The sequence below is a fragment of the Triticum urartu genome, chromosome 3 (genome assembly GCF_003073215.2).
Source record: "Triticum urartu cultivar G1812 chromosome 3, Tu2.1, whole genome shotgun sequence".
Taxonomy (NCBI): domain Eukaryota; kingdom Viridiplantae; phylum Streptophyta; class Magnoliopsida; order Poales; family Poaceae; genus Triticum; species Triticum urartu.
This window is the reverse complement of record NC_053024.1, coordinates 691,780,432-691,791,267: the sequence shown is the minus strand read 5'-3', so window position 1 is coordinate 691,791,267 and position 10,836 is coordinate 691,780,432. Positions and strand designations below refer to the sequence as shown.

The window sequence follows — 10,836 nt, the reverse complement described above, 5'->3', positions numbered from 1 at the left end:
TAGCCATAATCTTGTGATGCCAATATAATTTTGAAATGTAAACATTAAAATATGTTTCATTTACCATTCCTTTTATAGCGTTTAAGCATATCCCACGTTGCTGCCATGCTTGAACTTATTGTTTGAAATTAGCATATAAAACAATGTTAGCTTGTTTGAAAGCCCACGGTAAAAAAGAATAAGAGGTTAAAGTTGGTAGCAAAAACAAAAAAAGTACAGGTTTATGTCTGGAATATCTGATCCAAAACATCAATGGATTTACATGAATGTAATTATAGGATGTTGACATCTTATCATTTCAGGTATCTAGCTATCTCAAGATTTTTCCTCCACTCCACGCATCCGAGCGGCATTACTTTCATCCTTGTATAATATACATATAGATTAAACATGTTTGCAGTTGAATTGGGGATATTGGGGGTGTCAAATTTGATAGATTGAGATAGCAATTCAGAACAAATATTGTTCGCGGGAGTCATGGGATGCATGCTTCACAGAATCCGATACAAAACTGATATTAGGTAAGACAGTGTGATCAGTTAAGAAAAAAAATTCTCAACGACATCTACATACGAACTACAATTTAGCAGTACTTTGAGTAATAATAAAGTTCGAACGTATGAAAAGTAGCTGTGTAAAGCTAACTGTTACGACCTGGCTTGTGATTTTAACACCAAGCTATAACATTTAGAAGCAGACATGGTTACAGAGTATCAACATGCACCTCCTTTCTGAAATAAAACTTACTGCCGAAATAAGTTGTATCAAACTGGCTGCTATTCTATTTTTTTTCACACAATCAATAATCATGATTCTTTGCAAGAAATGATGGGCATTTCCCAACCAATTAATTCAACAATAGTTACATTATATGGAGAAAAGAAAAGGCTAGTTAGTACACCATGGCTAAGAATAACATATTTGGACTGACATTTTGTTCGGTTGTAGCCACAAAACATGCAGGATAGGATATTTAAGAACTAAAGCTGAGATTGAAGCCTTGAACAGGTAAAGATTGGAATGTTCAGAAAAAATAATTCTTACAAACAATACAGATTAATGATGCACTAAGCAAGCTCTCTCCCAATGAACAACAATATACCTCATTAGAAAACTGGCAAATTTTAATGTCAACAGTACGTGGACAATTGAATAGATGCAGAACACTGTGAGCTCAGCTGGTCAGATACTATTCTAAATCATGACACCCTACTCAACAAAATGGCAAATGAGAGGTGTAAAAAATAATGGCAAATGAGGCACCTCCAAGCTTGGTCCATGGTTGTTCTCGTGTGATTTCATCAGACATATGCCATTGTCACATGCTACTGATGGGATAATTGGAGGAAGAGACGTGGTGCTTGTCTTGCACTGGCATGATGCCGATAGCCTTAAAAGTATCAACAGGTTTGAATATATCAGCTTACTACAGATAAATTCTTGCATATATACATAAGAACTGGAACAAAGAGCGTCACCTCCGGTCCTGGACTTCAAATGGTTTTCATATAGATTTTGCACCAACTCCCCAAGAGAAGAACAATGTAGCATCTCAAATTCGAAGTTATGTATACAGATCAGAATCATTCCCAAATGTGCTTCTTATTTGTTAACATAAATCTTGAATTAACTAAAGCTTTAGGAAATAAGGAACTATTTCAGTACAATTTTAGGAAATACATGCAGAGTAGTAGATTACGACATACACTTGCCATGAATCTCTCTTACTTGATGATATTCTTCACAGAGATTGCATTATTATAGTACTATGTGCTCCAAGTACAGAAACTTCATGGACACTGTGCATTGATTTTCAATCCACAAAATCTCTTTCACTTCCATGTAGTTTCCTGGTCCAAAATGGCTTTGATCACCGATGAGGATAATATTTGATGAACTAAGTAGAGAACTATTAGACAACTCTTGTGTGGTATTGAGGATACCGAGACAAAACAATAAGAACTTAGGAGAGAACTCTGAGTCAACCCTTGTGTTGTAGAGAGGATACCTAGACAAAATAAAAAAGTGTAAGAAGAAATCTTTGGATCAGCTAATACAATATTAAGAACAGAACTAAAAGTGACACAACCACTTAAGACTGGTTGCTATGAAAACAATGAAAAACAATGCAGCTATACGGCGGGTGAGCTTGGATCATAAACAAACATGGAGTAGAAGATCTTCTCTTTTTTTTAGAAAAGGAAGAATCACCCCCGGCCTCTGCATCTGGGAGATGCATGCGGCCATATTATTTATTATTCACAAAGATCTTACAAAGAAATACAACAGTAAGCCCGAGGCCACCATCTAGACAACACTTGTCGCTACTCCTATCCTTTTGATGAAGGTGTGCCGAATGTCCGGGCCAAATACCAAACAGACATCGCACAAAATCCTAACAACTAACGCCGGATGCCCTATCCAAAGCCACATAGGCGGGACTGGGTAACACTCCGGTCCGGTGCATTCTCAGTGAGTACCACACGCACACGCTGCAAAGGGCCGTCACCTTCGTCTTCCCTCGATCCATCCTCAAAGCATGTACTGACGTATCGACCTTGTCAGGCCTCTCTGCCATCGACGCCACCATGACGCCAGACAACGTCGACCTCCTGCGCGTGTCCATCGCCACACATCTGACGCCATACCTCCATTGCTCCATGCCACCAAGAACCGCCGCTATAAGTAGAAGATCTATCGAAAAGACAATCTATTCATCTCTGTAGAGGCTGATGGCATAGTTTAAAAAGCCATCCAACAAAAGCTATATATATTATGCTGAGATTATAAAAATAGAGGTGTCGGTGTGTTAGTATCCTATAATGATTACACACATTGGCATGCCTTCATTAAGGGGATAGGAGTAGCAACGGTGTTGCGAAGATGGTGGCTTCAGGCTTATTGATGTATCACCTTGTATGGTCTTTGTGAATAATTAATAATATGGTTGCCTGCATCGTCCAGATGCAGAGGCCGGGGGTATATCCTTCTTTTCTAAAAAAAATAAAAAAAATGATTACACATAGAAGGTTGCGAGTTGCACATATATTGCCTACTGAGTGAATCCGAGAAATCAGTGTTTAGCCCAAGAGCATACCCGGGGTTGTCTAAGACGGCTGTGTCCACTGTATTACCTGGACCGCTGATGACCATCGCGCTGCTGCAATAACCAAAATTGCAGCCTCTCAAACCTGAGCCGGAGGTGACGCTCCTGGTGGAGCAGCGCCATGGAAAGCATACTACGGTGCTGGTGGGATGACCAAAATTGTATCTTCTTGATTTTGAGGTTGGATGTGACACTCCCGGTAGAGTAGGACTTGGAAGGTCGGTGGACGGGATGATTTGAGGGAATGAGAATTCTGTACGTGGTTTCTAGGAGGGATGATTTTTTTTCTTCTGCTAGTCATTACCTACGTGTAGGTTGGGTCAGATTGTGTATTTTTTCCAGCAAGATTAATGCAACACAAATCGTAAGGTCAAGATAAATCAATTATATAGAATCGATGGTTGAAATATTCTTAATGATGTGGATTAATATGGGAGTTTGTATGGTGCCTCCAATTAGTAAATAGAAGATAGAAGATAGATGATAGAAGATAGTTAGTTGGTTCAAGTTCTCCTTCTTGCAGTTTTGAAAGTTAGTTGGTTCAAGTTCTCCTTCTTTCACTCTTTTTTGAACTAATATAAGTTCAAGTGCTATCTATATCAACTTGAAAAAAATTGAATTCAAATTCAAATTATAAATTTCGTTCAAAATTTCATGGTAACCATGTTTACCAGTCCCCCTCGGTAAAAGTGGCCTATTCGGTAACCAAAACAGTGAACCTTGCCACCAATTCCGTTATTTGTGCATTGCAAACAAATGAGTTGTCGTCGCTGGATAAGAACCGATAAGGTCCTAGTATTATGTTCTTTCGAAGAAGAATCGTCGGCTATTGGCAAGAAGTAACAGCTTGTCAAAAGTTGATCTATAATTGCTCATATTGTTTAAGAAAACTTTGGCACTAGCTAGACTATAAAATACTATTGTTTAAAATTATTTTGTCGCTGGACCCGTCGTTGTCCATGGCTCCATCCACCATGAAGGCGGAGCCAATCGCGTCGGACGACGAGGACCAGAAGGCGCCACAGTTCACTGCTCGGTCTGACAACGAGTTCACGCAACAGAGGGAGGTGCTGCGTTCCGCGTGCCCAATATGACACCCAGTGAAGCCCGGTCCTCGATGCGGAGGCCAACTCTCTCGCCTCCGCTACGGACTATGCTTTGGTGCCTTAAGGCATTTGTCTTTATGTCTATGATATATAGACCCAATATATAACTAGCTCATATGTCAATGACTCAAAGACAGGTGCTGGCCTATATGTTAGTGACCTAAAGACAGGTGCCTTTAAGGCACCAAAGCTGTGTCCCTCCATTACTATATACCTTAAAAGGTGTCGGTGCTGACATTGTGTTTTCGTCCAAATGCAAAGCTGGGAGCAGCATGGGGCTGTTAAATTCACTGTTCTGACCCTTCAGTCAAACTTTAGCACGATTTGACCCGTCCTAAAATCTTTCTCGGATTTGTTCCTTTTTTCTATTGCCGTCGTCCATACTGATAGGTTTTTGCTACCTACCGCCAAGGTCAATGTCCAAACGGCGCTGGTTGAGTGTGTGAAGCCTACCGCAGCGTTCACCAAGACCCAGGTGGCACTTGCTTGGGTACTCAGAGCATCTCCAACAGTCGTGTCAAAAGACGCGCGCGGGACGTTATCGTGCACTTCACCGGAGGCGGGAAACTAGCATGCGGGAAAAGGCAGCAGCTCGCACGCTAGATTTCGCGGACCACGTCTGGCGCACCTATAAAATTGCAGCGTCCTCTGCCACTCTATCGTCGCTCCCTCTACCGCTTTCTCTCCTCGCCGCTGACATGCCACCATGCCACCTCGGCGTCGGGGAGCTTTGGGCTACCACGGCATCCGCATGCGTCCGTCCGGCACCTACTCCATCGAGATTCGGCCGGGCGACGTGCACCTCAGCCTCGGAACCTTCGACACCGCCTAGGAGGGCGCCCGTGCGTACGATTCTGCGGCGTGGCGCCTCCGGCGGTCCCATTGGGAAAGGAACTTCACGGACGTGGCGACGCGGGAGCGGGCACAGGAGTTGGCGCCTCCCCCGCGGCTTCTCACCGACGAGGATCGTCGCGAGAACCGGAGGCGGGAGCGCCGTCTCAGCCTGGCCGAGATGGATGAGGAAGCCATGGCACTGTGGCGCTAACGCTTCCCGCAAGACATCATCAATGAGGAACAGTGCTTCGCCGAGAGGAGGACGGAGAGGGACGAGAGGAGGGAGGAGCGAGCCTCCTATCGCGAGGACAAGTGAACGCGGAAGGCGGTCGCTAAATTCAACATCGCGCTAGGAGATGCGTCGTCCTGGGACTCCAGCGACGAGCGGTTCCTTGACGCCTACCATCAGACGTCGGAGGAGGACATCACCGAGGCAGAGTTCGAGTTGGAGAATGACGTGTAGTAGTAGTTTTTCGTTTTATCTATATATTGTAGGAGAAGATTATAAACTATCTATGCACTATTTTGTATCGTAGAAGTAGGCTATGTGACGAACTATCTCACATTTATACTACCGGAACCAAATGTGTATCGAATCGTAGTTCACATAATAGGCGTCAAGAAAAAAAAAGATGAAATATAGGGCGCCTGCTGGAACCAGCGCACCGCCGCGCGCAAAAACTGACTCATATGATGATGTATTCTGATATTTAGCGCGTCGCGCATTGGACGGCTATTGGAGATGCTATCATGGAGGTCTATGTGCTTGATTTGTCCAAAACCACCGTCAAGTCGGACGCCCGCCGCTAGCATCAACTCAACTTGCTTATTTTGTTCGAATCTCGCGCGGACATCGGATGGCCCCTCTCTGTCCGGCCGGCTGTCCGTGGATATTCGTGGGCGAAAATTTGGTGATCCGGTTTGGAGACGCCCTAGCCCACGTATTGAAACACTACTATGTTGCACCCGGACTGGAACACGTGCGTATACGTACGTATGTGACCTCGATCTGTCTTGGTATTAGATCTGAAGCGGGGAGTGACCGTTCGAAGCAGCCGGACTGGAACATTGTCAGCTACTCCCTCGATTCCATATTACTTGTCGCTAATTTAGTATAAAATTATACTAAATCAGCGACAAGTAATATGAAACGAAGGGAATACCATGCAGTCAATAGTACCACACCCTACAACTCACGTGTTCTTTGGTCGTAGCAGCGTGCGGCATAAAATTCCGGTTGCTTATATCCAGAGAGACTTTGGAGCACAGCAGTACACGCACGCACGTGTTCATATAACAGTCTTACTGAGCAAAAGTCGTATGCCTGCATTGACCGAAAACAGTGGAAGACACGAGATTGCAGAACCACAATAATTAACGAGAGTCAAAATGCGTGAAAAAACAAGGGTGAAACGTACACTGGAAGTTCAGATTCAGGTTCAGCTGCAAAATTTATAATAAAAAACTGAACGATAAATCAAAATATTTGACAACACAAATAAATGGCCAAGACCTGGAAATTTGAATTTTTTTTACTGTTTATTTAGTTTCGTAGTTTTTTCTCACTGTTTATTTACTGCTGTGTATAAAAAAAATATAGACCGAGGAAAATGATTCCATTGATTCATACGCGCATTCTTGCATGAATGTCACTTAATCCCTCTGTTCGCAAATATACGCGTATAAAATAAGTCAAAAGGTCAACAAAATACATGTTTGACCAAATATATAGTACTCCCTTCATTTTAAAATATAGTGCGTCCGCGCTTCCCGAGGTCCAACTTTGACCATAAATTTAACCAACGAGACCAACTGCGGTAGGAGAAAAAACTATATAATTGAAAACTTTTTTCGAATACGAATTCACTGATATAATTTTTTCTCCCGCCGCAATCGGTCTTGGTAGTTAAATTTACGGTCAAAGTTGAAGCACGTGAATAGAGGAAGCATTACATTGTGGAATTGAGAGAGTAGGAAATATCAATAATTATAATATATAAAAAATAAGTTTTGAAAATATAACTAATGATGGATATATTGATATTGTGTATATTTATATTTTTGTATCTATGTTCGGCCAAACTAGAAAGGTATTGACTTTTTGACACAATTTATATGTCATCTATTTCGGGATGCAGTACCGAGATGCAACGCGAGCCAACGCTGCAGCAGACTTTTCAAAAAAAAAAAAAAACTGAAGCAGCTTTCAACGTAGGAAAAGTAGCCAGCGTGGGCTAAACGTTGCTAGAAATCATGGAATCCTGATCATAGACATAGATATATATATATATATATATGTATATGCGAGCCAGGCCTCTCCGGCTAGCTACTATAATCTGGTTCCTTCACATAGCTTTAATCTGGAGGTGACTGACGTTAGTCCTGCTCCAAGAAGCTGGCGATGGCGTCCATGTTGACGGTGCATATGAATCAAGGACAAGGGGAAACAAGCTATGCTCGCAACTCCTTTGTTCAGGTATGTATATTTTTCCCTCCAGATTAACTCACTATGCTGTTGACACCTGGCTTCCATCGACAATTCCATCAGGAATTTCTTCACACATGCTTGGGAGCCACACTACTCATTATAATGTGCACATTTTCTGAAGAACTGCACCTTGATTTACAGAATGGTGAGCAGAAGAGGATGAAACCACTGATAGAAGCGGCCATCGTTGATTTATGCCCCGGCACTAGCACCTTGTTGCCCACAAAGATGGTGATTGTCGACCTGGGCTGCTCCTCTGGTCCAAACGCGATAGCGCTAGTGTCGATTGCCATTGAGGCCATCCACAATCACTGCCACCAGTTCCTACAGCCACCTCCTGAAGTGTCTGTGCTTCTCAACGACCTGCCTGACAACGACTTCAACATGGTGGTGAAGAACCTGGTCATGCTACGTCAAAGCAGCAACGACACCATTGTCATGGCCGGTGTTTTACCGGGGTCGTTTTACGAGAGGCTCTTCACTAGTGGTTCCTTGCATCTTGTCTTCTCGTCCAACAGCCTGCATTGGCTCTCAAAGGTGTGCGTTTAAAACTGCTCGTTGGATTGATCCATTGCTTTTCTGTTGATTTTGTACAAGCAAAACCTTATCTCCGCAGGCTCCTGAAGATCTAACAAAGAACCAGATCCCGGCGTATGACATTGATGAGCATACCAGACTTGAAAGGCGCCCTATGGTCCTGCAGGCTTATGCACAGCAGTTCAGAAAAGATTTTACACGTTTCCTCGAGCTGAGGGCCAAAGAAATGATTCCAGGAGGCCGGATGGTTGTTTCCCTTGTAGGGAGGGATTCTGATGTAATCACCCCCGAATTCTCTCACCTCTGCGAATTCGTAGCTCAGATTCTAAGCGTCATGGTCTCAGAGGTACAATATTTTCTAGCATCGCATTTTCATAATTTAGTAACAAACGCTGAGTATTTGACCTCCAGATCTTTTGGTATGCTTTTGACAGGGTGTAATCGACAAAGCAAAGTTTGACTCTTTCTATTTGCCTGTGTATGAACCTTCCAACAAAGAGCTGAGGGAGATCATCCAAGATGAAGGCTCGTTTTCAATCACTGAGATGCAGGCGAACAATCCTTTTGTCGGTCTGGACAGCGCACTTATGGTCCCAAGCAGGTTTGCTAGTGTGACCAGAGCCATATTTGAGCCCATAATAGTCCTTCATTTTGGAGAAGTCATGGATGAATTCATGAGGACCTTGGAGCGACGTTGGAGCTTGGAAGGCAGCTTGCAACTCGAACATGCCAAAAGCCCACGACCGATGCTGGCGGTATCCCTCAAGAAGGCATGACCAGGCACACCGGCGGTTACTCTAGTTTGTGGCGGTGCCGTGAAGATAGAGAGTTCGGTGTCCTCACAGATTTGATATTTCGGATCTGATGAGTTTATGTTATTGTGTCACATGTTGCTTTTGTTGGTTTGATCTGTGTGTAGTTGGAATCTTTCCACGACATTTTTGTTATGTTTTTGTGATTCAACGACCCGCACTTCTAGGGAATCATCCCCGGCCCAAGCACACTCATCGCTCGCGACTTCCCATCTTTTTGGATGGCTGGCTCAAGGGCCTTTCAGACACCCTTATTGGTATTTGAGTCTGTGCATGTGAACGAGTAGCAGTAGCGTTGCTCCAATCTAATTGCAGTCTCTTTACTGAAGTCAAGGCGGCATTTCATCTTGCAAAGATTGATACCACGGAGAAAATGTCTTCAAAATATTTTATTGTAATTCTTAGTCGTGAGAGCTACTTTGTAATTCTTGAATCTCAGATCCAAAGCAATGTAACACCTGTAATGGTTTTGAGAATGAATAAAGTTACATGTGTTTTTATCAAAAAAAGAAGTTAACCGATGTGTCTCCCTGCTTGCTTGATTTCTTCAAGATACACTGCATCTGATGAGAACCTCCAGTTGCCTTGTCTGTGGCATCCTAATGGTTGGTATGTTAATCTTATTACGCCTTAACAGGTTTCAAAGTAGGTGTGACGCATGCACAAATGCAACAAGTGGCGTGCAATTAAGTTGGAAGAGGCCTCGAGGTAACTTTCAGGCCAGTCTTTGATGTGGCAGCGTCTCCATGGGTCCTTCAGGCCAAGCGCATCAACGGGGATTCTGCTTCTAGCTTTGTTTCATATCTGTTGTCTGTAGCTTGGCGACTGGAGGCATGAACGGTTTTCTACTGCTATTGCCACTATTTTTGTTCTGCATGCCTGATAACGCGCCTCAACTATGTGCTTCATTTTTTTCTATTTAAAGATGAAGTATGTGGGGTGTTCCCTTGTTCTAGCTTTTTCGGCCCTTTTAATCACTGTTGAGTGTTGATGGTGTGTGACACGTGGCAGCATACCACGGATTAACAGGCAACCAGCTGGTTTGATATTGTAATGCCAAATGTTTGGGCAAACCTACTGGTTGGCTGCTAATTATGGCAACCTTAAAAAAGTTCTCCATTCTTTTTGGTAAGTTTCAGTATTGCCGAATATTGGCTTGTGTAAAAACATTAGCTAACAATTTTTTGGCTGCAAGTCCAGCACTGCCCTAGATCTGCCGGGGATGTCTCGTGGCAGCCTTTTTATTGCCATTAAAGTCAAGGTGGAGGACATGCTACGTCTAACATCTTCAGACTTAAGACTGCATTTGGTATCGTGCCATGGGTTATGATAATCTTTCTCCTTTGTAATTCGTCATTTGGACTTAAGACTTCTTTCGGCACCGTGTTGTGGATTATGATAATCCTATTATTATTTTCGAATTTGTCTTTCCACCAACCAATATTTTCTAGTTCCTTAGCAGAACATTTCTCAGCAACCACAATACAAATCTTAGGTCTGGTTCGCAAGGAGTTCCTCCTTCCCGTCAAAAGAAAAGGAGTGCTTGCTCTCTTGCAACCATGGTCAATAAATCGGGTCTAAAAGGCGCAAGGGTGTGGCCTTGTGAAAACAAATGAACACAAAAATTATGCGAGCACACAGCTGCTTATACACTCATCTACCACTACTTACATTACTTCTGTTTGTACAAATTATCACTGCAAATGATACACGGAGGTCAATTCTGTTTACCGAAAAAGGGTCCCCCCCCCCCCCCCCCCCGCTTTGTATTACAAAGCCACAACATCGATACAACCAACGATAGGTGCTGGGGCAGAAGCAGCACACGCACGCCCAAAAGAAAAGAAAGAGAAAACACAAAAGGAAAAAAAATGCCAACAACGGCGGATCAACGAAAACGAAGCTGACTCGCAACCGCTGTGCCCGCCGGAGAATTCCACCACACTCCTAGTA

At 43.3% G+C, this 10,836-nt stretch overlaps 1 protein-coding gene across 1 annotated transcript; it reads left to right on the top strand.

Moving 5' to 3' along the window:
• Positions 1-7,381: 7,381 nt before the first annotated feature.
• LOC125549210 (anthranilate O-methyltransferase 3-like) lies at positions 7,382-9,054 on the top strand. The gene is made up of 4 exons (XM_048712675.1): positions 7,382-7,522; positions 7,676-8,071; positions 8,151-8,417; positions 8,506-9,054. The coding sequence occupies exons 1-4, from the start codon at positions 7,448-7,450 to the stop codon at positions 8,845-8,847; spliced, it is 1,080 nt and encodes a 359-aa protein (XP_048568632.1). The 5' UTR covers positions 7,382-7,447; the 3' UTR covers positions 8,848-9,054.
• The last annotated feature ends 1,782 nt before the right edge of the window (positions 9,055-10,836 follow it).

Bases quoted from the DNA above. Each gene is read 5' to 3' on its own strand.
- LOC125549210 (XM_048712675.1), top strand. From the start codon at position 7,448: ATGGCGTCCATGTTGACGGTGCATATGAATCAAGGACAAGGGGAAACA. The intron at 8,072-8,150 runs GTGTGCGTTTAA...TTATCTCCGCAG, and splicing joins GCCTGCATTGGCTCTCAAAG to GCTCCTGAAGATCTAACAAA. The intron at 8,418-8,505 runs GTACAATATTTT...TGCTTTTGACAG, and splicing joins TAAGCGTCATGGTCTCAGAG to GGTGTAATCGACAAAGCAAA.